This window comes from Vombatus ursinus, unplaced genomic scaffold, assembly GCF_900497805.2.
Source record: "Vombatus ursinus unplaced genomic scaffold, bare-nosed wombat genome assembly UNPS02014811.1, whole genome shotgun sequence".
Lineage (NCBI taxonomy): Eukaryota > Metazoa > Chordata > Mammalia > Diprotodontia > Vombatidae > Vombatus > Vombatus ursinus.
In genome coordinates this window covers 10288544-10315024 of record NW_020954589.1, presented here as the reverse complement: position 1 = coordinate 10315024, position 26481 = coordinate 10288544, and the positions used below count along the sequence as shown (strand labels likewise).

Genomic DNA, 26481 nt, shown 5'->3' with positions numbered 1-26481 from the left:
CCATTTCCTTCTCCAGCTCATTTTACAGATGAGGAAACTGAGGCAAACAGGGTGAAGTGACTTGCTCAGGGTCACATAACTAGTAAGTGTCTGAGGCTAGATTTGAACTCGGGTCTTCTTGACAGCAGGCCTTGTGCTCTATCCACTGTGCCACCTTAGCTGACTAAGAGTCAGGAAACCTGGCCCCATCACTGACTTGCTGTGTGACCCTCTGCAAATCCCTCTCTTTCCCTCTCTGGGTCTTAGTTTCTTTATTCTTAAAGTGGGAATAATAATTCCTACCCTTCCTGCTTCATAGGGTTGTTGTAAAGGGAGAGTATGATAATGATGCTTGAAAAAGCACAAAATGCTGTTCAAATATAAAAAAAAATTATTGTTGTTGTTATCAGGAAGACCAGGTTCAAATCCTGCCGTAGGCACTGTAGCCTCAGATTCCTTATCTGGAAAATGGGGATAATCGTGGGGCCCACCTCACAGGTTGTTGGGAGGATAAAATAACATTATATGTAATGATATATGTATATATCAAGTGCTTTTGCAAGCCTGAAATGGTATAGAAATGTTAGCCATCATCATTATCATTTATTGACTGGTCTTGGACTTGACATGGGTTCTCTCACCTCTTTCAACAGCATTCTAATTAGACTTCAGCTTCCAGCATCTTCTTCTTCTAATCCTTCCTTCACAAAGCCGATAAAATAATCTTCCAAAAGTACAAGGCTGACAGCATCACTCCCATGCTCCAAAGGCTTCAGTGGCTCCCTTCGTCCCGTTAGGATAAAGTTCAAATTCCTCAGCTTGGCATTTAAAGACCTTTCTAGACTTGTTGCTATTAATTTCCTTCAGGCTTTCTATAGCCGAATAAGCTCATCCTATGTCTTTTTTCCATGCCTTTGCAAAAGATGCCGCCGTGCTCATGATATGCTTCTGCCTCATCTCTCACTCCTAAAACCTACTGGAGCTTTCCTTCAAGGCTCAAGTCATTTGCCACTCACTGACTACGAGGGACCACTCCTCACCACCCCCACTAGTGTTCTCTTGCTCCTCCAATTCTCATGTATATGCTTAATATATTTATCTATTTAAACATGGTTTCCCGGGAGGAGAAACAAGGATTTTTTTTGAGTCCAGGATTGTTTTTCATTTTTCCCTTGTCTTCCCAGTGCCCAGCACAGTACCTGGCACATAGTAGGTACTTAATTGATACTTATTGGATTGGATTGGATCAGATGGACTGGTCCCAGACAACAGAACTTTGTCAAGGGAAAATGTATTACTGGGGCTGGGATGAAGGAGACTTACATTTTTCTTTACAAACTTCTTTTCTTTTTACATCATCTGCATTTCCACTTTATTATTGCCCCACTCTGTGCCAGAGAGCCCTCCCATATTATAAGTAATAAAAAAAGGAGGAAGGGCAATTAACCAAACTAGCCAACATATTGAAAAAGTCTGATGTTAAATGCAGTGATCCAAATTCATGCAAAGAAGTGTGGGGAGGTATCTTCCTTCTCTTCTTCGGGATTAAGTTCGGATATTATAATCTTGTAATATCCAGCTTGGATTGTTTTGTTTTTATTGTCATTCTTTCCATGTACATTCTTGTAATCATTGTGTATTTTGCTTTCTTGGTTCTTCTCATTTCACTTTGCATTAGTTGACAGAAGTCTTCCCATGCTTTTCTGTACTCATCACAATCATTGTTTTTTTTTCTTTTTTCATTTTTTTCTTTTTTGACTAGGCAATGGGGTTAAGTGACTTGCCCAGGGTCACACAGCTAGTAAGTGTTAAGTGTCTGATGACGGATTTGAACTCAGGTCCTCCTGACTTCAGGGCCGGTGCTCTATCCACTGTGCCACCTAGCTGCCCCTGTAATCATTGTTTCTTATAGTAACATTTCATCACATTTGTCCACTGAAACTTGTTTAACCATTCCCCAGTCCATAGGCACCTACTTTGCTTCCAGTTCTTTGATCTCAGGAAAAGTGCTGCTATAAATATTTGGGCGAGAAGAAGGGGATTGCTATGTCTCCCCATTCATGACCCTTTGGGGCTTTTCTCCTCTTTGCAGCCCCAGATTTCCCCAGCTATAAAATGGGAATAAATGTCCAAGCTATTTCTTTAGGATAGTGTCAGAACAAGAAAAAAGGGTGAACTGTGTGACTGAGAATGAGGTAGGCCTAGGGTTTGAAGGTTGGTGGGGGAACTTTTGCTTGGATACCAGCTGATGCTTGAAAACCTCTATGTCTTTGCAGATAAAATGTAGTAGAAATGATGACATCCAGCATCCAGTTCCCACCTCTGGCTGGTTTTGTTGAGGCTACTGGTGGGGGGCAGGGAGGAGAGTGGAAGAGCAGACAGTGGATTTAAGTCCTTATTTTGGCAGCCCCTCCGGTTTTAGCTGGTGATCCTAATTAAAAGCCCTGATCCAAAAGGCTTGATGATGGAATTTCTAATTAAATCAATTTCATCTCGTCTGGGAGACAGAGGTTTGCATACGATAAGCATGAAATTAATAATTATGTTTAGAAATTAGCCATTGCTCAAACCCGAGCTGCTTGCCCGTCCCCCTTCTCCTCCTCCCTTGCCCTTGGTTTTGGACGCAGGTGGGTCATTTGAGCCTGACTTGGCAGCATGCAGCAGGGACAGTGAGGTGGGAGAGACTGGCAGTGGAAACTGAGAGGGGATAAAGCCAGCCCATCTGGCTCCTCCCACTGCTCTGCTGAGCATCCAAGGAAGTCCAGGCCCTTCCTTCTCTTCCCTGGAATCTGCAAGGCCGCTTGTCAGCCATGGACCTTCATCAGACTGAGGACACATATATGTCTATGGGTATGGATAGGTTGTGTGTGTGTGTGTGTGTGTGTGTGTGTGTGTATGTATCCATGTGGTATTACATGTTCATTTCTGCATTCATATAATCATTAGCATTCCTTCCCCCCTGCACATCTGCATGGAGACAGGTTGGAGGGTGGGTAGGGAAAGATAAGGGCAGGGGTTGTCCAGGATGTCAGGTCCTTCTCTATCCACTCTCTGCACGTTGTTCTCTCCCCCACTTCCACAATATCTACCCAGACTCAGAGGTGATGCGTGCAGGATGGGAGGCGTGTTCTCTGGGGCTCTGTTTCTTTCTCTGAATTGGTTTTCAGAGCAGCGTGGTATGATAGAAAGAACATTGGATGGGGAATAAGAAAACCTGGGCTGAAATCTCAGCTCTGCTACTTACTTCAAATATGACCTTTGGGCAAGATACTTATCCTCTCGAAAACTCACTTTTCCCCCCTATAAAATAAAGAGGTTGGACAAGGGAGTCTCTGAATTCATTTCCACCTCTGATAGCCCTCACTTTGAAAATCTCCATTCTGCCTCTTATCAAGCTGTGACCCAGGCAAGATAACTCACTGTGACCCCCATTTCCTCTCAGTTCTTTCCCAGGCCATCACCCCTACACTGGCTACACTCTTTCCATGTTCTTTGTCTTGCCCTCTTAGTGAACTAGCCCAACTGTATACACTGTCCCCTATGATTGAATCCCTATTGCTGATCACATCTTGTGAAATCTCAATCCAATCCTGGATTACCCTTACTATCCACCTTCTTCACTCCTATTCATGTGCTGCAGAAAGGAGCCAGAGGAAATCATGAAACCACATTGACTGGGTCCAATAAAAATGTATGTTATCTCATCTTAACTGGGCCCTCACTGCAGCAAGGCAAACATTCTATTCTACCCTAATTCACTTGCTATCCTATTCTCCACTGTGGTTGTTTCATATCTTCTCATCTCTCCTCAAGCCTCCCATGTACTCTCTCCTCACACCTTCTTATCTGAGGATTTTGCTTTAGTTGTCCCTGGAAAAAAAAACTTGAGACCATTTTCTAGAAACTTCTCCCCCCTTCTCTCCTTCTCATCTCACATCATCAAACATTTCTCACCTCCCCATTCTCACCTCCTTCATTCTGGTCTTGGATGAAGAAGTAGCCTTTCTCTTTGCCAAGGTCTACTTCTCTACATGCGTGCTTGATCCCATCCCCTTGGATTTCTCCACTAAATTGACTTATTATCATACTATCTCTCTTCCCTTTAATCCATCCCCAATTATTGTTTTCTTCCTTACTACCTACATGCCCATACCTCCCCAACCTATAAAAACTCCTCCCTTGATCCTATGATTCCTGCTAGCTGTTATCCTGTATTTTTCCTTCCCTTTTTGCCTAAACTTTTTGAGAGAGCTATCTACACTCAGTGCCTTTACTTCCTGTCCTCTCATTCTCTTATAAACCCTCTGCAGATTGGCTTCCAATATCATCATTCAACCAAAACTACTCTCTCCCAAGTTTCCAATGATTTCTTAATTGCCAAGTCTAATGGCCTTTCTTGTCCCCCAGTCCTCATCCTTCTTGACTTCTCTGCACCATTTATTGCTGTTGACCGCCTCTTCCTGGACACTGTCCTCTCTAGGTTTTCATGACACTGCTCTCAGCTTGGTTTTCCTTCTGTCTTCCCAAGTCTTCCCTGCTGGTTCTTTGTCCATGTCATACTTACTAACTGTGGGTTCTGACCTTGGACCCTCTTCTCTTTTTGGTCTATACTGTCTCACTAGGTGATCTCATTAGCTCCCGTGGGTTCACTTATCATCTACATGCATATAATTTCCACATCTATATATGCAGCACCAGTCTCTCTTTCCTGAGTTCCAGTACTGTGTCACCACGTGCTTTTTGGCCATCTTGAAGTAGATGTTCTATAGGCTTCTCAAATTCAACATGTCCAAACCAGAACTCATTATTTTCTCCTTGAATTCTCACTTCTTCCAAACTTCCCAATTACTGTTGAGGACCCACCATCCTTCTAGTCATCCACATTCTCAACCTTGGGGTCATTCTTTACTCCTAATTCTCACTCACCTCACATATATAATTTTTTTTTGCTAAATATTGTTTTCACCATCACGTCATTCACTTGTCCTCTTCCATTCATACGACCATAGCCCTACGTCAGGCCTTCATCACCTCTTGCTTAGACTATTGCAGTAGAGTTTTTTCCCATTTCCATCCATCTTCCACTCAGATGCCAAGGTGATTTTTCTAAAGTACAGATTGTGCATAAAGTATAAAGTTTGGCATGTCACCTCTCCTGCTCAGTGAGCATCACTAGCTCCCTATTACTTCCAGGATCAAATATGTACTCTTCGGTTTGATATTTAAAGCTCTTTATAACCTTGGTTCTTTCTACATTTCTAGTCTTCTTAGACTTTATTCCTATCCACACACTTTACTTGCTGTTCATCAAACAAAACATTCCATCTCTCCTGTCTCCATACCTTTGCCCTGGATGTCACTCAAGCCTGAAATCCTCCCTACCTCTGCCTCTTGGCTTTTCAGTTTCCTTCAAGATTCAGTTCAAATTTCACCTTTGGTAGGGGGCCTTTCAGAGACTCCCTGGCTGCTAATACCTAACCCTCTCAGATTGCTTTCCATATCTTCTATATTTGTCTTGTATGAATCTAGTTATTTATATGTCAACTACTCATTAGAATGTGAACTCTTTTGAGGGCAGGAACTGCTTTTTGCCTCTCTTTGTATCCCTAGTGCCTGGAACAGTGCCTGGAACACACACAGAAGTGCTTTATAAATGCTTGTTGATTTGACTTGACTTCCTAAGTCTCAGTTTCCTCATCAATGGCAGTAATAATACAGGGTATCCCTCTATTAAAGATTTAGTGGTTTAAAACTGCACTAAGACTTTTGAGACACCCTGTACTTACACAGTGGATGGATATAGAGTTTCAGTCAGGAAGGCCTGGGTTCAAATCATACCTGAGATACTCTGAATAAGTTCACTACCTATACAAATGCACTAACTGAATGACTGGGCAAATCACTTGACCTTTCTGAGCCTCAGTTTCATCATCTGGGAAATGGCAATGATAATATTTGCATAGCAGATAGAGCATAAAACATGGAGTCTGGAAGACCTGAGTTAGAATCCTGTCTCAGAAAGCTTACTAGCTGTGTGACTTCAGGCGAGTCTCTTAAATTCTCCGAACCTCACTTTTCTCATCAATAAAATTGGGATCCTTATAGCTTTGTTTAAATATTAAATGAGAAAATTAATGGAAAGCTATTTGCAAACCTTAAAGCATGACTTAAATTAGCCATTATTGTAATGATTATTGAATGTGAGTAGGCCCTTTCCACTTAGGCCCATTCTATTTTCACATGCCTCTCCTCTGTCTCTCTCTCTGTCTCTCTCTGTCTCTGTCTCTCTCCTCCTCTCTCTCCATATATATTACACTCACATATATACACAACCACACACACACACACACTTACATACATACATACATACATATATATCTTCATGAGAGACATCCTGATGTAATGGAGAGAGAGCAAGAGATGGACCCAGGAAGACTTAGGTTCTGACACATTATCTGTGTGACCCTGAGCAGATCACATAAACTTTCTCTGTTCTAGGTGACTCTGAGCCTTTAAGTTGCAGAGAAGGTGCCAACTTGCATTGGCAGAAGAAATTGTCTAGTTCCTATCCTTATTACCGACAAACTGTTCTACATTATTATTTCTATTGCCAGCTTCATAGGGTGATTTTGAAGGAAACGTTTTGTAAACTATAAAGTGCTTGAGAAATGTGGGCTATTACAAGATCATGCTGATGACTTCACATGTATAATGGATATCATATTGCTTGCCTTCTCAATGGATGGGGGAGGGGCTGGAGGGAGGGAGAGAGTTTGGAACTCAAATGAAAAAAAATGAATGCTAAAAATAAATAAATAAACCAAGATCATGCTGAATTTGGAGTCAGACATCCTGGATTCAAGTGCTGCTTGTTACCTGTGTGTCCACGGGAAATCATTTAGCTGCATTGGGCGTCAGTGTTCTCATCTGTAAAATGGGGTGGAGGGAGACTAGGGCTAGATGATGCCTAAGGTCTGTTGTTCTATGTCTATGATCTTGTGATCCTATGTAACCAAAACATTGCTGTTAATATTGGTGCTTGAGAGTCAGTGAGGCCAGAGATGCCAGGAACATTTTCTCTGACTGAACCCCACAGCTGGAATGCTTTACCTCTTCATCTCCCACCCATTCCTTCCCTGGTTTCCTTCAAATCCCAGCTAAAGTCTCATCTTCTATGGGAAGCCTCCTTAAAACTAATTCTAGCACCTTCCTTTTCTTGTTTACTTTGTGTTTATCCTGTCTATAGCTCGCAACTCAGAGGTGCAGTGAAGAGAGTACTAGGTCTGAAGTTAGGAAAACCTGAGTTCAAATTCTGCCTCAGACACTTATTAGCTGTGTGACCCTGGGCAAGTCACTTCACCCAATTTGCCTCAGTTTCCTCATTTGTCAAATGAGTTGGAGAAGGAAATGGCAAGCCACTCCGGTATCTTTGCCAAGAAAACCCCAAAAGGGGTCATGAAGAGTCAGGCATGACTGAAACGTCTCAACAACAAAATGGGTTGTTTGTACGTAATTTCTGTATTTGTCATCTCTCCCTTTAGATTGTGAGCTCCTGGAGGGTGGGGACTATATTTTGTCCCTTTTCGTACCCTCAGATCTTAGCACAGGGCCCAGCACATAGAATTAATGTAATTTAATGAATTTAATTTAATTTAATGCATGTTTATTGACTGGCTGACTGACAGGTGATCTTTTGGAGGTCATTTCCCATCCTCAAGTTGAGTTCGAGTTGATCCAGGAGGGCTGGGGGATGCACTGAGAAGGAGGGCCTATTTGAGGAAGATGAGTGAAGCAATTTAAGAGTTGTTGGATAACTGCCTCCCAGCCTCTTCCCAAGTAAGAGTTACCAGTAACAGCTCCCTTAATCTTATGTGAGTCTCACAACAACTCTGTGAGGTAGGCAATGCAGGGATCATTATTTTTGGTTAAGGGATGAGGAAGCAGTCACGGGGAGGACACCCATGGACACTCAGACAGTTGAGTCTCAGAGGTAGAGTCTGAATTTAGGTTTTCCCGTCCCCAGTCCTAACCTTCTAGTGACTAAGCTTCCCAGTTTCTCCATCTCCCAGGGTCCTCAGAAGAGTTACAAAGGATCATTAGCAGAAAAGTTTTCTTCAATTTCCCAGCCAAACTCAGATGGAGCAAAAAACGGGGGGGGGGGGCTTTTTTTTTCTTTGCTGGGAAGCAGACAGCCTGAGTGGCCCAGGATCTTCCCTTTTCCTAGCTACAGTAGCAGGGGCTCCGTGAAGATCCCCAGGCAGAGTCCTTTGCTCAATGGAGGCTGCCCTGGCCACCACCATCTTAGAATCAAGTACTTAGAGCAAGAAGAGATCTTAGAAACCTTATGGGGCAGTGAGGTGGTGCAGTGCATAGAGTTCCAGGCCTATAGTCAGGAAGACTTATCCTCCCGAGTTCAAATCCAACCTCAGATACGTCTTAGCTGTGTGACCCTGGGCAAGTCACTTCACCCTGTTTGTCTCAGTTTCCTCTTCTGTAAACTGATGAGCTAGAGAAGGAAATGGCAAACCACTCCAATATCTTTGCCAAGAAAACCCCAAATAGGGTCAGGAAGAGTCAGACGTGGCTGAGAATGACCAGATGATTATCCCTTTATTTTATGAGAAAGCTGAGTTCGAATCCTGCTTCAGCCACTTACTAGCTGTATAATTCTGGGGAAGTTGCTTCTTCTGTCTTGGCATCAGTTTCTTCATATGTAAAATGGGGGGACTGGATTCCATAGACTCCAAAGTCCCTATGACCTATGATCAAATGTTTAGTGACTGAATGACTGATTCTGAGAGAAGGGGAAGTGTCTTGACCAATGTCAAACAGCAGAGTCAAATCTTCTGAATCCCAAGCTATGCTTTCTACAACACCAAGAAATCTCGTCTTCCCCCAGAGAACAGGGCAGTGTTTCACAGAGTGGGAAGAGAATGAACATTTATATAGTGCCTCCTACATACCAGGCAATATTTTCTCATGTGATCAACCTTGTGAAGTAGGTGCTGTTATTACCCCCATTTTACAGTTTTAGAAACTGAGGCAGAGGTCAAGTGACTAGTCCAGGGTCACAGAGCTTTTAGGTGTCTGAGGTTAGGTTTGAACTCAGGTCTTCCTGATTTGGAGGTCCAGCTGTCTATTCACTTTGGCACTTACCTGCCTCATAGCACAGTGGAAAGAACTCTGGATCAGGTATTACAGAACATGGGTTCAGATCCTAATTCTGCTTTCCACCTGTGTGATCTTGGGCAAGCCATTTAATTAGGCCTCAGTTTCCTCATCATTAAAATGCGGGCATTGGCCTCTGAGTTCCCTTCTACCTCTAAATCTGTGAGTCTATGAATAGGTCCATCTGGAGGTCATGGGGGATGGGCCTTGGATATGCTACATGACTCACCTGGAGGTTGCCAGCACCGTGCCTGATATGAATTTCATCAGGTTTTTTTTCTTCCTCTTCCAATCAGAGGTAATGGGTATAGTAGAATGCACCCTGAACTAGAAGTCAGTAGATTGTCTATGTTCTAGTCCTGACTCTGAAACTCATCTGCCTTGTGGGCAATTCACTTCCCTCAGGTTCCTCCTTTGTGAAAGGAAGGGCTCAGGGGTTCCCAACTTTAGAGTGTCATAGTGGATAGAGCATTGAGTCTGGAGTGAGGAGGACCTGAGTTCAAATCTGGCCTCAGACATTTACTAGTTGTGTGACTCTGGGTAAGTCACCTAACCTGTGTCTGCCTTAGTTTCCTCATCTGTAAAATGAGGATAATAATGGCCCTTACCTTCCAGGGTCATTGTGAGAATACAGCGAGATAATATTTGTAAAGCACTTCACACCTTGCCTTAATGTAATGGGTGCTTAATAAATACTTGTTTCTTTGGCACCCCTTTGGCTTTTAATAAACCTTCCTCTACCCCTTATTCAACATAAAAGGAAATAAATGATAGACTTGACCATATACATATATGCACATAAAAATAAAATAGACTTATTTCAATAGGACAATAGAGTTATTTACCAAGTATTTTCCATATCCCCTTGACAAACTTCTCCTATATCAGGTTGATATTCCTTGATTAGATAACCTCAAACATCCTTTTGAGACTGGGACATTATGGGATTCATTGCTTTTATGATAGGTTTAAACGTGGCAAAGACTTCTTGGTAGCCAATTTAGGGTCAGAGGGAGAGAAAGGCTAGGTACCACTATGAGAGAATGATGGGTAGACAAACAGCAGAGATGTGAGGAGATGTGGCAAGTAATTTTAGAGGGACAGAAGGCAGCGTGAGCTGGTGGAGGGCATGGGAAATGCAGGGGCCAGGTGGAGATGACAGAGGCATTAGAGCAGCAGATGAGAATGGCATTGAGCCTGTCCAAGAAAGACCGAAAATCAGGGGAGTTGACCCAGGATTGTGGAGTGCCCTGGATAGAGAAAGGCTGTGAGTGAGGCAGACTACATAGGAACTGTCTTTCCAGGGGTCCAGTGACTTTGGATAGTAAAAATAGCTCTGAATTGACCAGAGCAGAAGCTAGCATTAATCATAGCTAGCATGTATGTAGGTAGCCCTTTAAGGTTGCAAAGTGCCTTATATACATCATCTCATGACAGCCTGGTGAGATAGGCACTGTCATATCCATTTTATAAACGGGGAGACTGAGGCTGAGGGAAGTTAAGTGAGTTGCCCAGGGTCACATAGCTAGGAATTGAACTCAGGTCTTCTGGACTCCAAGTCTACCCACTGTGCTACCTAATGGTGTCAGTTTTGCAATAGACAAGTAGGCAGTGACAGATTGGACTTGGCAGGAGAGTTCCTGCTAGACCAGTGTTGAATTGAGCCAGGGTAACAGCAGTTTGTAATAGGATAGACCGCTTTGTGCCTGGGGATGCCTGGAGATCTTCCTACCTGCCTAGAGGCAGGGGGATTGGCTTAAAGAATGGCACCTTCCAGTCGACCCCTATCGCCATCCTCCCTTCTCTCCGCCCACCTTTAGCTTGAACCAGGAGGCTGATTAATGAATGGTTGAGTCAAGCTGCCCTGGGTCCTGGGAAGCTTTGTACCTGGCGTTCTCTCATTTGCATATTGCTTGTACCCTGAGATTTCCTTACTTGGCAGTAGAGTAGTTTGGGCGCTGGAAGCAGCTGACTATGAAAGAAATAAAGAGTGGGGAGGCGGGGAAAGGAGAAACAGAGAGAGAAGCAGGCCAGGAGACAATCGTAACAACAGCTGACATTTATATTGGGCTCTGAGATTTACAAAGCAATTTATAACGTGATGTCATTTGAGCCTCACACCAACTCGATTATTATTGTCCCCATTTTACAGCTGAGGAAACTGGAGTCAGCAAAAGGAAGTGTGAAGTGTGAGGAACACTGGCTGTGGAGGTCAGAGGAGCTGAGTTCTAATCCAAGGCTTACTCCTTCTGTAACATTGGACAAGTCACTTCACCTCCCCTGGGCCTCAGTTTCCCCCTCTGTAAAATGATTGGGTTGGATGAGATGCTCTCTAAAGCCCCTTCCTGATCCCATGAGGAAGACAGAGGGAAAGTGCTTTGTCCCAAGTGTTTCAAATGGGATTTGAACCCAATTCTTCGGACTTTAGGTCTCTTCTCAATGACAACTCATTGCCTCTCCTATTAAAAACACACACACACACACACACACACAACTGATTAAATTAATCCTTGGCAATGGTAATTGCAATATGACTATGCTCAGGGAGAGGAGAAAGGAATGGGAAAGAAGGGGGAAGGAAAGAAGAGAGCAGAATGGATTATGCAATCCTGGGGGGTGGTCTGGGCTTTTGTCCCTTTTTAATGTCTTTCCCATCTCATGAGGCTTCTGTGAGAGGACTTTTCTGGCCTCATGTCTGGGATCATGGGTCCATGCCAGACCAGCCTATCCTTGTCAGGGAGATGTTTGAGGAGAGGTGGACTTGACAGGCTGAGCTATTTTTCCTGGGCCCTGCCTAAAGGCTGTTTGGAGAGGCTGGTGCTTTCGTTCCTTCCCTTGCCTGCTTTTTCTGAAATGTGAATTCCCTGACTGCTCTAGCTTTCATGTACCTAAAAGCATCACTGCCTTTTATCTGCGAAAATAGCTGATGCAGGAGCTGGGCCATTGTGTGGGCACCTGAGAGCTGAGGATCAAAAGAGGGAGGGAGACGCAGCAAAAACCTGGAGCCTATTTTGGCCCCATCCATAGCAAAGGGCTCAGAGAATTCCTACCAGCCTCAGCCCCAGCCCCAGGCCCAGTCCCCTGCCTGTTGCTGGATATCTCATAGATACTTATCATAGGATATAGAAAGGGAAAGAACCTTAGAAACCATCTGGTGCAATCCCATTCATTTTATAGCAGAGGGAACTGAGACCCAGAGGAGAAATGATTTGACCATGACTATATAGCTACGTGAGTAGCAGAAGCAGGATTGGAATAAAGGTTTCATTTATGGATGTTCTTTGGTTTTTTTTTTTATGTCCCTCCCCAATCCTATTCTCAGTGAGCCAGCCCTTCTAACAAAGGATGAAAAAGAAAGTGGAAAAAAGCAGTGAAACAAAATTTAAACAAGATATCAACTGTATTTGAAAGGATGTACAATGTTTCACAGCCATTCCCCTATTATGTCACCCTCTAAAGAAGGGTGAGAAGTGTGATTTTTTAAAATCTCTTCTCTGGACCAAGCTTATTCAATAGAATGGTGTACAGAGTGTTTGGATTTGATATTTGTTGTCATTCTTTCCATTTACATTGTCCCAGTGACGTATTTATTGTGTCTGTTGGTTTCCTGGTTTTGCTCTTCATCAGTTCATACATGTCTTCCAATGCTTCTCCGAATTCTTCCTTGTTTATAATTACCTATAGCACAGCAATACTCCTTTACAGGGGATAGAGTGCCAGTCCTGGAGTCAGGAAGACTTCCTGAGCTCAGACACTAACTAGCTGTGTGACCCGGGGCAAGTCACTAACCTTGTTTACCTCAGTTTCCTCATCTCTAAAATGAACTGGAGAAAGAAATGGCAAACTACTCCAGTACCTTTACCAAGAAAACCCCAAATGGGGTCATGAAGAGTCAGATGTGACTGAAACTACAACAAACTGTATTCTATTCGAATACCACAATTTATTTAGTCATTCCCATTCTCATACTGACTTTATTTCTAGCTCTTTTCTAACACAAGAAGTTCTGCTATAAATGGTTTGGTGTTACTGATTGATTGATATAGGACCTTTCTGTTTTTGACCTCCCTGGAATCTCTGGGTCAAAGGGTATAGACATTTTAAGCCACTTTTAAAAAAATTTGTAATCATAGGGATGGAAGAGACTTTATAGGCCGTTGAGTCCACTTACCCCCCCTAAACATTTTTCATGTGAATAAACTGAGATACAGAGAGATTACATGACTTGTCCAGGGTCACACAACTTGTAAATGTCCGAGTGAGGATTTTCCAGAATGGTTGTCTTGCTTCATAGCAAAGCCAATATTCTAGTGTAGGTTTTCTGACTTCAAATTCAGTCCTCTTTCCCCTAACATTACATTGTCTCTCACGGCTTCCAGAATGATGATTGAGGTATCAGTGCCCCGATATGAGAACTGACTGATTCACTGAAGGCCTTCCAGGTCACTGGAAGTAGGTGAGAGTTAGTCCTAGGGAAGGAGCTTGATTTTAATGTTTGCTCATTTGGCTGGGCTGGTAACTGGAGGCTTATGGCCAGACTTGCTGCCACTGTGGTCACTCAGGATAGAATGGAGAGGTGAACACAGTGGACGAGAAGAACCCTAATGACTCAGAGGAAGGAAGGAGAACATTAGAGGTGGCAAGAACCTTAGAGACCATCTAATCCTGTGACTCTGGGCAAGTTGCTTCACAGCTCATTTTCAGTTTCCTCATCTGTAAAATGGGAATAAAATTAATAGTACCTACCCATTGTGAGGGTCAAATGAAATAATGTATGTAAAGTGTTTTGCAGTCTTGAAACCATATAAATGATAGCTAGCTATCAGGGTGTGGGGAAGGTGGAGATGTTACACCAATGATTTCTTTAAGTATATCCCAGCTTATCTGGGATTAGTTTAGGAGATTGGAAAATCCTCAGGGTAAGACTGAGAGTTCAAACCTCACTGAGGGTCAGTTAATCTCAGATAGGGAAAAAAATGATTCATAGCTTTGGATTGTGCCTCTAATACTGGGTTTTCTCAACTGTGGGTTGAGAAAGTAGTTTGTTGTGTGAACCTGGGAAAGTAATTTCCCCATTCTGGGACTTAGTTACCTCCTCTGTCAAATTAGGGGGAGGGGCAACTTGAACTGTATGATCTTGTGAACTTCAGCCTGGATGGTTTCCCAACTTGGTCAACCAGTGAGTGAACAAGTATTTACTGCGTTAAGAGCAGCTCGATGACAAAGTGGTTAGAGCACTGGGCCTAGAGTCAGGAAGACTCTGACCTCATACATTTACTAGCTGTGTGACCCTGGGTAAGTCACTTAACCTCTGTTGACCTCAGTTTGCTGAACTATAAAAGGCAGAGCACCTACCTCCCAGAATTGTGAAGATCAAATGAGATAATATTTGTCCAAAGTGCTTGGCACACAGTGTGTGTAAATGCTGTGTAAATGCTTATTCCCTTCCCACCTACCCCTCCCCTTCCCGCCTAGGTGCCTGATCTGTGCCAAGCACTGTGTTAGATGCTAGGGATAAAGGCAAAAACAAAAAGAGTCGCTGCCCTCAAAGAGCTTACCATTGATAATTTCCTTTTCTTTCCTACTATAGAAAGTGCTGCTAGGAATATTTTGACCTTTCTGTCTTTGACCTCCTTTTGGTTTCTATACAAAATAAAGAGAGGATAATTGAGGGGAACTCACAATGCTTAAACTGAGTTGTTGTTGGTTTTTTTTTTTTTTTTTTGCATATGTGAGGCAACTGGGGTTAAGTGACTTGCCCAGAATCACACAGCTAGTGAGTGTTATGTGTCTGAGGCTGGATTTGAACTCAGGTCCTCCTGACTCCAGTGCTAGTGCTCTATCCACTACTCTACCTAGTTGCCCCTTAAGCTGAGTTTTGAAGGAAACTAGGAATTCTAGAGGCAGAGGTAAGGATAAATCAGTAATTATCTCTTACTGAAGAACGCCTTGTTCCTGCCTTCAAGGAGTTTACAGAGGAGAAAGGACATGTCCAGGAAAAGATGAGTCACCATTCAAAGTTATCTATGCTACGGAGATGTGGTGGATGGAGTGCCAGGCCTGGAGTCAGGAAGACTCATCTTCCTGACTTCAAAAGATAATTTCCTAGCTGTGTGACCCTGGGCAAGTCACTTAACTTTGTTTGCCTGAGTTTCCTCATCTGTAAAATGGGCTGGAGAAGGAAATGGCAAATCAGTCCAGTGTATTTGTCAAGAAAACCCTGACATGACTGAAAATGACTCAGCAGTAACATGCTAAATGGAGTTCAGACAACCTGTGTCAGAGGACTTAGGAGAAGGGAGACATGGCTGTGGGCTTGGTGGGTCAGGAATTGGAGAAAAATTCTAGGAAGGTTCTTGGATCTGTCATTCTGATGTGGGTGCAGGGATGGGGAGCATGGCCATCGGTCCATTGTACTCTGCAGTCAGAGACAATGACAGAGGGAAAAAGAAGAGAGAGAAGAGAGAGAGCAAGGCAAAAACAGATGAGAGAGAGAAGGGAAAGGGGGGGGAAAGACAGAGAAAAGAAGGTAGAGAGAGGAGATAGAGAGACAGACAGAGAGAGAAGAGAGAGAGGAGAGAGACAGGGAAGGAGGCAAAACCATAAGAGAGAGAAGGGAAAGGGGGGGCAAAGACAGAGAAAAGAAAGTAGAGAGAAGAGAGAGAGAGAGACAAATAGAGAGAATAGAGAGAGGAGGAGAGAGAAAGGGAAGGAGGCAAAGACAAAAAGATGGTAGAGAGAAGAAAGAGGGAGGAAGACGAAGACAGAGAGAAGGGAGAGGGGGCAAAAACAGAGAAAAAAAATAATGTAGAGGGAAGAGAGAAAGAAGAGTGGGGGAGAGTGTGTGGGAGAGAAGACAAATAGAGAGAGGAGGGTTAGAAAGCAGGATGATTTCCTAAGGGGATTTTCCCTTTTCTTCAATATTCCTCCTGTCCCATAAAGAACCTATAATCTTAGTAGGTGAAGGACAGAACATCATGAGCACATGTATAGACACAGATGCACCTATAGGCAGTGTGAAGACCACACTTCCATGGGACATCAACTTCCACTTTTCTTCTATAGTGGGAAAGCACTGCCCTGATCTGCTCTTTTACCCGATGTCCCTTGTGGTCAACAACATAGGTATTGAGGTGGAATGTAGGGAAGTCAGCAGACCTGAAGTTGAGCCCCAGCTCTGCCACTTAAGGAACATATGATCTTGGTTAAGCCACTTTACTGCTCTCTGGGACTCAGTTTCTTCATCTGTACAATAGGGATAATAATACTCGCCCTACCTCAATGGGGTGGTTCTAGGCCTCAAATGAGAGAGTGGGTATTAAAGCACTTTGTTAAATTGTGAAGAGCTGTCCAGATGTAAGATCTAATGATAATAATGAATATAATTATAATTATAATTATAATCATAATCACATGGTTGGCCAGGGCCTGGAGTATGATCTGTGGTCAGGGAACAGTTTTCCATGATAATAATAGCTAACATTTACATAGTACTATGGTTTGCAAAGTGCTGTACAAGATTGATCTTTGTTTGAAAATAAAATAAAATTTAATTAAAAAAAAAAACCCACCCAAGTGCTTTGCCATGGAGTTAAGTGGCCCAGACCCACATATATACTCATAGGCTCAGACACACACAAACGCACTCAGACACACTCTCAGAGACATCCTTGGCTTCTCTCTTCTTTTTTCCTGGAAGCTAAGGAACAGCTTTTATTCCTTGCTCTACAACTTGGACTCTTTGTCACTAAGGAAATGAAGGAGCTCCCCTCCTTATTCAGCAAACATTTACTGAGAACAGATTCTGTGTAAAGCACTGTGTTAGGCCCTGGGGGAGATATAAAGTTAAAAAATAAAAGAAAAGCTTTTACAGTGTATAGGGTGTTGAGCCTGAAGTCAGGAAGACTTCAGTTCAAATCCAACCTTAAATGCTTAGGTGTGATCCTGGGCAAGTCATTTAACCTGCCTACCTCAGTTTCCTCATCTGTAAAATAGGGACTATAGTAGCATCTACCTCCTAGGATTGTTGTAAGGATCAAATGAAATAAGATTTGTAAATCCCTTAGCACAGTGCCTAGCACACAATAGGGGCTTAATAAATGCTAGTTTCCTTATTTGTTTCCAAATGATGGTGGAGGTGGGATTGGACCTAAGACCAGGAACCAAATAACTGCCAGACAAGGTATAATTTGAAAGTAAGAGACACTGTGGTATAGCAGAAGAAACAACAGACAGATCAAAGGTCAGCAAAACTGACCGGTTAGATGCATCCTAGCTGTGTGACTTTGGACAAGTCACTTTTCTGCAGATCTCTCAGTTTCCTCTGCTAAAGTAGGATAATACTTGTATTACCCACCCCGCAAGGTGGTTGCAAGGAAATTACTTTGGAAAGCACTTTAAAGCATTCTAGAAATTATTTCAAAGTGCCGTCAGAGAAGTGTATACAAGGTATTCCGAGAGCCCTAAGGGAAGAGAGAACACTTCTGACTGGGGAGACGAGGGAGGGCTTCATGAAGCAAGTTTTCTGTTGCTGGGCCTTGAAGGAGGGAAGAAGGCTTTGATAACGAAGCGGAGGGATCACTGGATCATAGACAGAAAGCTAGTAGGGTCCTTGGAGGCCATTGAGTCCGACCCCTTTATTTTACAAATGAAGAAACTGAGTCACAGAGAGTTAAGTTGACATGTTCAGGGGCACATAGCTGGTAAGTGTCTGAAGCAGCATTTGAACCCAAGGTCTTCCTAACTTCAAGACCAGTTCAGTGTCCACTACCCCATATTGCCTCTTATCGGTGGAGTGTGGAGGGGACAGCATTCCAAGCTGAGGGAAGAGATAGGGAGATGAAGAGATGGAAGAGACCAAGAGTAGGACGGGGAGGAAGCTCCTCCTTTGAGGCCTCTCCTCCTTGCGGCTGGCGAGGAACAGTCGTGAGATGAGAGCAGAATGTTAAACAAGTGTCACTCCTTCCCTGCTGGGCTGTGGCCGGAGAGATTGACTGAGGAATGCTGAGCTGAGCCGGATTGGAGCTCAAATAATCACCCTGTTTGGGCCCTGAGAATGCCTCACCACCCATGGAGTAGCCCTCCACCCCACTGGGCTGGGGAGGGAGGGCGAGCAGGCTGCAGCATCCTCTTAGCATTCAGAGGAGTGGTCACCGGCTCACAGACAATGTGATGATGGTCCAGGAGAGATGGGGTGAGGGACTTGGGAGAGAAAAGGGGGAATAGAGGAGATACAGAGGAAGGGCAGGGAGACATAGAGGCAGATGGAGACACAGAGAGGAGGGGTGGGGGAGAGCCATGGAAGCTGGGATGGAGAGGAAGAAAGAAGATGCTGATAAACAGAAAGGCATGCAGAGAGAAGAGAGAGAAACAAGAGAAAAGGGGGGAAAGTTAAGACCAAGAAATTGGAGAGAGACAAACTGAGATAGAAAGAAATAGGAACCTAGAGAAAGTGAGAGAGACAGAGAGAGGCAGGAGAGAAAAGAAAGGGACAGAGAGATAAATACAAAGTACAGAAAAGAGAAAACAGAGAGAGAGAAAAACAAAAATAAGAGGGAGAGACAGAGAAAGGAGAGAGAGAGAGAGAGAGAGAGAGAGAGAGAGAGAGAGAGAGAGAGAGAGAGAGAGAGACATACAGAGGAGGACCACCAAGAAAAAGAAGAAGAGAAAGAAAGTTGCTTAAGGCCAAGAAAAACCACCAAACCCTTAGGGTCAGCTTGATCTTCTGTCAAAGGAGTTTCAGGCATCATCTAGTAAGTGAGTATCTTAGGAATAGGGGATATTCTTCAGGGATTGAAACAGTTCTGTTTTAGCATCTCTGCCTAATCCCATGGTCCTGATAGCTGGAATACAGATCTTAAAGGAATGTTGGCTCTGCTTTTTTCTCTTTGGTAAAAAGCCTGCATCCAAACTAGCATTTGCCTTGGCTGATTATCCCATATTAGGTATGACCAGACTATTCCTCTCCTTACCTTTCTCACAGGTAGATAGATAGATAGAGCCCTTATTAAGCACTTGTGGCACAGTGGATAGAGCACTGGGTGTGGAATCAGGAAAACTTATCTTCATGGGTTCAAATCCAGCTTCAGACACTTAAAAAGCTGTATGACCCTGGGCAAGTCACTTCACCTTGTTTCACCTCACCTCAGTTTCCTCATCTGTAAAATGAACTGGAGAAGGAAATGGCAAACCATTCCAGAGTCTTTGCCAAGAAAAACCCAAATGTGGTCACAAAGAGTCAGACATGACTGAAACAACTCAATAACAACAAATATTCCAGGCACCGTGCTGAGAATCAGGCATACAAAATAGAAATAAAAAGAAAGCAAGACGATCCTTGTTTTCTCAAGAAGCTTACATCATAACAAGGGAAGAAAAAAACATAAAGTAGACCCAGAAAGGAGAATACTTACTCTCTGAGGGGTAAGGCTGCTGGTGAGAAGATGGATCAGTCTGGAGAGTGAGCTGAGATGGGAGTGTCATGGAAGAGGTGCCTTTCCTCTCTAGCCCTTCAAGTTACTCTCCTTCCTCAGAGAATTTAATGCTTCTACAAAGATTATTTAAGTATTTTAAAAAAATTTTTTGTATTTTTTGTTTTTATATCACCTTAATTTCTATATGTAATTTGTATGCATACGTATGTAATTTCTGTATAGCCCTTGTAACAAAGCATAAAAACATAACGGAGGAAAAAAGACCAATTCAGTAAAACTAATCAACACACTAATCACATCTGATAATATATACAATGTTCCATCCTCATAGTCCCCTACCTCTGCAAAGAAGAGAAGTAGTCTTAAGTCCTTATCTTTTCTCCAGGGTCAAGTTATTATAATATTATATTATAATTGCATAATGCATTATAATTATGCAAATTCGGTATCTAGCTTTTTCTTTTTATTTATATTGCTGTAATCATTGTATATATTGTTTTCCAGGTTCTGCATAATTCACTCTACACTGGATCATATTTTTTCCCATGTTCCTCTGAGTTGTTCATAGTCATCATTTCTTATGACATAGTAATATTCTGTTAATTCTCATATCAGAATTTGTTTAAACATTCCTCAAACGATAGACATGTACTTTGATTCCAGTTCTTTGCTAGCACAAAAAGTGCTGCTATGAATATTTGGGTGTATATGAGAGCTTTCTTTTAGGCTGTCCTGGGACCTCTTCTCTTCCCCCTCTATATTATTTCACTTGGTGATCTCATCAGCTCCCATGGATTCAGCGATCATCTCTGTGCTGATGATTCTCAGATTTACTTATCTAGCCCTAACCTTTCTCCTGATCTCCAGTCACATATCCCCTCTTGGACATCTCCAAATGGATGTCCCCATGTACACCTCAATTTGGAGCCCAAATAATCACCCTGTTTGGGCCCTGAGAATACCTCACCACCCATAGAGGAGCCCTCCACCCCACTGTATGTATCATTGTATCCATCCATCCATCCGACCTCAAATGCAACAAGTGCCAAACAGGACTCATTTCCTCCCCTCCTCCCTCCACTTATAGTATTCCTATATCTTGGGACTTCTCTATTATAGTGGAAGGCACCACCATCTTCCACTCTCCCAGGCTCCCAACCTCAGAGTTGTGACCAATTTATTGCCAAGTCCCGTCATTTCCACCTTTGGAATGTTTTTCGTATACATCCCCTTTTTTCCACTCACATAGTCACTACCCTGGTGCAGGCCCTTATCACCTCACATCTGGGCGATTGCCATAGCCTGCTGGTTGGTCTCTACCTCAAGTCTCTCCCCGCTCCAGTCCATCCTCTACTCAGTTGCCAAAGTCACCTTCCTTTGTTTAGGTATGACCATCTTATATACACCTACGTGACCAGCTCCAGTGACTCCCTATTACCTCCAGGATCAACTATAAAATTCTCTGTTTGCCCTTTAAAGCCCTTTACAACCTGGCCTCTATGTTGTTCCTCATACAAGACTCTCCATCTCTAGACCCTGTGCCTTTTCTCTGGATGGCTCCCAGGCTTGGAATTCTCTCCTACCTTATTTCTGCCTCCTGGCTTTCCTGGCTTAGTTAAAATCCTACATTCTATTGCTTTTTAACTTATGTATGTATTTATTTATTGTGGGGAGGCAGTTAGGGTTAAGTGACTTGCCCAGGGTCACACAGCTAGTAAGTTGCTGAGGCCAGATTTCAACTCAGGTCCTCCTGACTCCAGGGCCAGTGCTACGCCTGCTAGCTGCTGCAAAATTCCACCTTCTACAAGAGACCTTTTGCAGCTCCCCTTAATTCTAGAGACTTTCCTCTGAGATTACCTCCAATTTACCTTGTATCTATCTTGTTTGAGCATAGATGTTTGCATGTGAGATTGTGAATTCCTCAAAAGCAAGGTCTGCTTTTGCCTGTCTTTGTGCTCTTGGTAATTAGCACAGTACCTGGCACATAGTAGGCACTTTGAAAATGCTTGATTGATTGACTGTACTTGGCCACATTGAGGTCCATGCCTAGGAGCTTTCAGTAAATACCTTTTAACAAGAGGAGTTGAAATGAAAGGATTTGGGGGCTAACCCACAAGCAAATTCAGTGAGCCAACTCAGCCCTTTCCTCTTCCCCTTAAGCATCTTGGTAAACCAAGGATTGGCCACACGTAAATTCAAAGGATGGAGAATAGGGTGGGACTAACAAGGAAAGGGGGTGGGGCTAACAAGGAAAGGCTTCTTAGAGGAAATGACTCAACCTTGCATGTCCAAGAGTCTGGAGAGCCAAGGGTGTGCCCCTTACCATCCCAGGAAAATCCTAGTAGGGTTGGTGACATTCAAAGGACCGCAGTAGAGGTTCCTACACCCTTTTCTTAATTGAACAAGGAGCCCAAGGTCTACCTCTGATTTTTCTGTGTGACCTTGGACATCTCCAAATAGATGTCCCCATATACACCTCGAATGCAACAAGTGCCAAGCAGGACTCATGATCTCCTCCCCTCCTCCCTCCACTTATAGTATTCCTGTATTATAGGACTTCCCTATTAGAGTGGAGGACAGCACCATCTTCCTACTCTCCCAGGTGTTCCATCCACTCTGGGCTTTCCTCCTCTTTAAAATGAGGGTGTTGAACTAGATAACATCTAAGGTCTCTTCTAGCTCTCAGAGTTGATTCCTCTGGATGGGGAGCAATGATGACCAGAGGGAGGGAGCTGTGGGATGGTAGGATTTTCTCTCTAGAAGCTATTTGGCCAGAGGTTGGGAAAACAACCACTGCTTGGAGGCAGAGGGATGGACTGACGTCTTAAAGCTCCTTCTATCACTCAGCTTCCAAGTAAAGGCTGAACAGTTTCAGTTAGTGGAACTAATTCGCTTGGGCTTATTCTTCCAGCTCATTACATAAGTTAAAGATTTTCAGGACTTTTCTTCTTTTGGGGAATGGATGGGGGGCTACGGTGAAGCTGTGTAATGGGGGCCTGGCTTGTGTAGGGACTGATAAGAGCATGTTTATATTCTGCTATATAACTTTATTTATTTTTTTGGCTAGGCAATGGGGCTAAGTGACTTGCCCAAGGTCACACAGATAGCAAGTGTCAAGTGTCTGAGGCTGGCTTTGAACTCCTTCTGACTCCAGGGTCAGTGCTCTATCCATGGCACCAACTAGCTGTACCAAAACAGAAGTATTTTTTTTTTTGAGACAATGAGAATTAAGTGACTTGCCCAGGGTCACACAGCTAATAAGTGTCTGAGGTTAGATTTGAACTTGGATCCTTCTGACTCCAGGGCCAGTGCTCTATCCACCACCCAACTGCTCCTTGCTATAGAATTTAAAGAATCTCTCTTGTGGGGAAGGAGATCCTTACCTCTGATTTCATTAATGTAGGTAACCGTTGGTGAGGAAAATTTTTCTACCAATGTAGATTTGTCAGTCATAATAGCATAACAGCAATAAAAACATATTAAATGTGTGTTTGCTGTGTGTCAGGCAACGTAAGCACCGGGAGTACAAAGAAAGGCAAAAGACAGTACCTGCTCTCAAGGAATTCACAGTCTAATGGGAGAGGCAACATGCAAGAACTATTTACAAACAAGCTATATACAGGATAAATTGGAAATAATTGGAAGGCACTAGAATTAGGAGAGGTCAGGAAAAGCTTTCCAGAAAAGGTAGGATTTTAGCTGAGACTTTAAGAAAGCCAGGGAGGCTAGGAAGGAGAGATGAGGAAGGAGAGCATTTCAGCACTGGTTTGAAGAGTACTAGTGTGTGTGTGCATGCAAGACATGAGAAAACTGCAAAGATGATGGGGGGAGAGGTTATGAAGAGCTTTAAAAGTCAAACACAAGATTTTGTAAGTGATCCTAGAAGTGATAGGGAGCCCCTGGAGTCTTTCAATAACTTGTATTTTTAGAGAGCTGCCTAGTCTAGCCTAACTTTTGGACTAGTGCTCATTCTATGTATGTTTGTATGTATGTACCTATCTATCTATCTGTCTATGTATCTATCCATCCATCCATCCATCTATCTATCACTATACCATCTAACAGCCAAGTAGTAAATGGAGACTCAGGATTTGAACCTAGGTCCTCAAACACCAAATCCCAAGACTTAACTTTTTTTTGTTACTGTACCACAGTATCATTTAACCTTTCTGAGACTCAGTTTTCTGATTTGCGACTTGGGGATGGTAAAAACACCTACCTCAGAGGCTTGTGAAGCTCAAATGAGATAATATATGTAAAGCGACTTGCAAACCTTAAAGTGCTATATAAATGTTAGCTATTTTATCATTGTTATTCGTATTGGGTGCCAAGAGGACTGGTATGAATAGAATATGTGTACCTGTGTGTATATGTGTATAACAGACATGGCCAGAGCAACAGGAAGCAGATGGGGCTTGTCTGAGAAGTCTTGGTGGAGTTGGACATTCAAGTTCAGCTGTCTTTCGTAATCTCCTGTTACCCTGAGTATCGTGTTAACCTGACTTGTATTCCTTGTGGGGATCCTGAAATTTAGGAGTACAGCGGAGGTGGGAGAACTTTTCCTGATCTTTCTAGTGGGTGATACTCTCTCTCTTTCTCTCCTAAGATGATCTTGTTTGTATTATTTGATTGTTTCTATAGAAATGTTTTATTCCCCTCCCACTAGAATGTAAGATCTCTGAGGGCAGGGACCTTTTCCAGGTCTGTTTTTGCACTAGACTTACTGCTCATTACCTTGTCCATGCACATCTCGGCCAAACTGCCCTGCTTGTTCCCTGTGCTCAGTCTTCCATCTCCCATCTCCTTTTGCACAGCCTGTTTCCCATGCTTAAAATGCTCACCATCTCTTAGAATCTTAAACTTCCTTCAGGGCTCAATTCAGGTGCTACCTTATGGGGGGAGCCACTCTTGATTACTCTAGTCATTAATGATTTATATTTTGTACCTCACCACTACTTACTAGTAGAATATAAGCTTCTTCAGGGCAGGAATTGTTTTCATTATCCCCAATTCCCTTGCACAGTACCTGGCACATAGTAGGAGCTTAATAAATGCTTGTTGGGTTTTTCTGACTTCTTGAGTGGCAGGAGATACTAGGATAAGCCCAGAGATCTTAAGGTGGGATGGGAAGAAAACGGAGCTTATGGAGGGGCCACGGGCAGGGATGACATTGGGTGTCTCCACACACCCATGTTTCAAGGTTTATCTTAGGGAGGTGATGGGAGTTGGAGAGAGGTCATGAACTGGGTGGTCAGGTTCAGGGTGGAGGCCCCTCTCTCTAGCCTCTGGAGTTAGTAGTTATCTCTCTGTGTCCCCCCAGATCCCTCAGATCAGCTACGCATCCACAGCTCCTGACCTGAGTGACAACAGCCGTTATGACTTCTTCTCCCGGGTGGTACCCTCGGACACATACCAGGCTCAGGCCATGGTGGACATCGTCCGTGCACTCAAGTGGAACTACGTGTCCACGCTGGCCTCAGAGGGCAGCTATGGCGAGAGCGGGGTGGAGGCCTTCATCCAGAAGTCCCGTGAGGATGGTGAGCCAGTTGCCCCATGGGGGTGTGTGTCTGTGTCTATGTGTGTTTGGGGGTGGGTACTTGGGGTGGAGGTAAGAACTTGGGGTAGAAGTCCAGTGTGGTTAAAATCTCATCGTCTGTGGGTGGACTTACATCTCTTTCTTGTTCCTGTGTATTTTTGAGAGGCTTTTTGATAATATGTATCATAACTAAATTCAGATACTCAGATGGTAGATTCCTTTGGAAGTGATCAAATCCAATCTGCTTCTAATTAGGACCCTTCTCTAATTGATCCTGGGTAAGATGATCATCCAACCTGCCCTCAAAATCCTCCAGTGATGGGGAAACTCACCACCTCTTGAGGAATTCCATTTCAACTTGGGGTCTCTCTAATTATTAGGACATATGTCCTTACATTAACCAATGTTTTGCTCTCTGGAGCTAAGCAGAACAAATTTAACCCTTCTTCCACAATGGTGGCCTTCTGAACATTTGAAAAGATCTAATTCCACTTCATCCCCAAGACTTAAAATAGCTGATATTCTCTTAGAACTCATAAAATCTTCCAGTTGGAAGTGACCATAGAAAAGGTTCAACCTCCCCTTTTTTGTATCACAGACCCCCTTTGGCAGTCTAGTGAGGCCTATGGATCCTTTCTCAGAATGATGTTTTTAATGCATGAAATAAAATAGAATTACAAAAGAAATCAATTCTAGTGAAACAGAGATATGATTATTTTTGCATCTAAGTTCATGGACCTCCCCCCCTTGCCCCCCAGTCAGACCTATAGGGTTCTGTGATCTCCAGGTCAAGAACCTTTGCCATAGATATCTAGTCCAACCTCCTCTCCTCTTCCCCTAAGGAGTCTCTTTTACAACAGGTGGTCATCTCATTTCTGCTTGAATACCTCCAATAATAGGGCATTCATTAAAGTGATCCATTCCATTATTGGAAAGCTCTGATCATTAGAAAGTTCTTTCTAATGGAGCCCAAGTCTGCTTCCTTGAACTTCCATGTAAGGGTCCTTGTTTTGTTCTTGATAGCTCTTTAGATATTTGAAGACAGCTTTCATCTTCACACTTATAATGTTTCTTCTCCAGGCTAAATGTTTCTTCAACCAATCCTGGGATGACATGGCTTGGAGTCCTCTTACTAGTTTGACCATCTTTCCCTGGTCGCCATTTTGTCCGTGTGCTTCTGAAATATGGCATCCGGAACAGAACACATCGCTCCAGATGTAGTCTGACTAGGGGCAGAGTGCAGTGGGACTGTCAGCTCCCAGGTTTTGTTCCATAAATTTCTATTGATGCAGTCTAATATCTCATTAACTTCTTTAGCTACTGTGTCATATTGATGGTTCTTGTTGACCATCCCACACTTCCTTC

The 26481-nt window shown here is 43.3% G+C and overlaps 1 protein-coding gene across 1 annotated transcript in view; it reads left to right on the top strand.

Annotated features, from left to right (window-relative positions):
• The window catches only part of GRM4 (glutamate metabotropic receptor 4), a 293779-nt gene that overhangs the window by 85795 nt on the left and 181503 nt on the right, over positions 1–26481 (top strand). The window contains exon 2 of the mRNA XM_027876584.1: positions 24901–25117. Within this exon, the coding sequence (XP_027732385.1) occupies positions 24901–25117 (217 nt within the window). The remainder of the gene's footprint in view (positions 1–24900; positions 25118–26481) is intronic.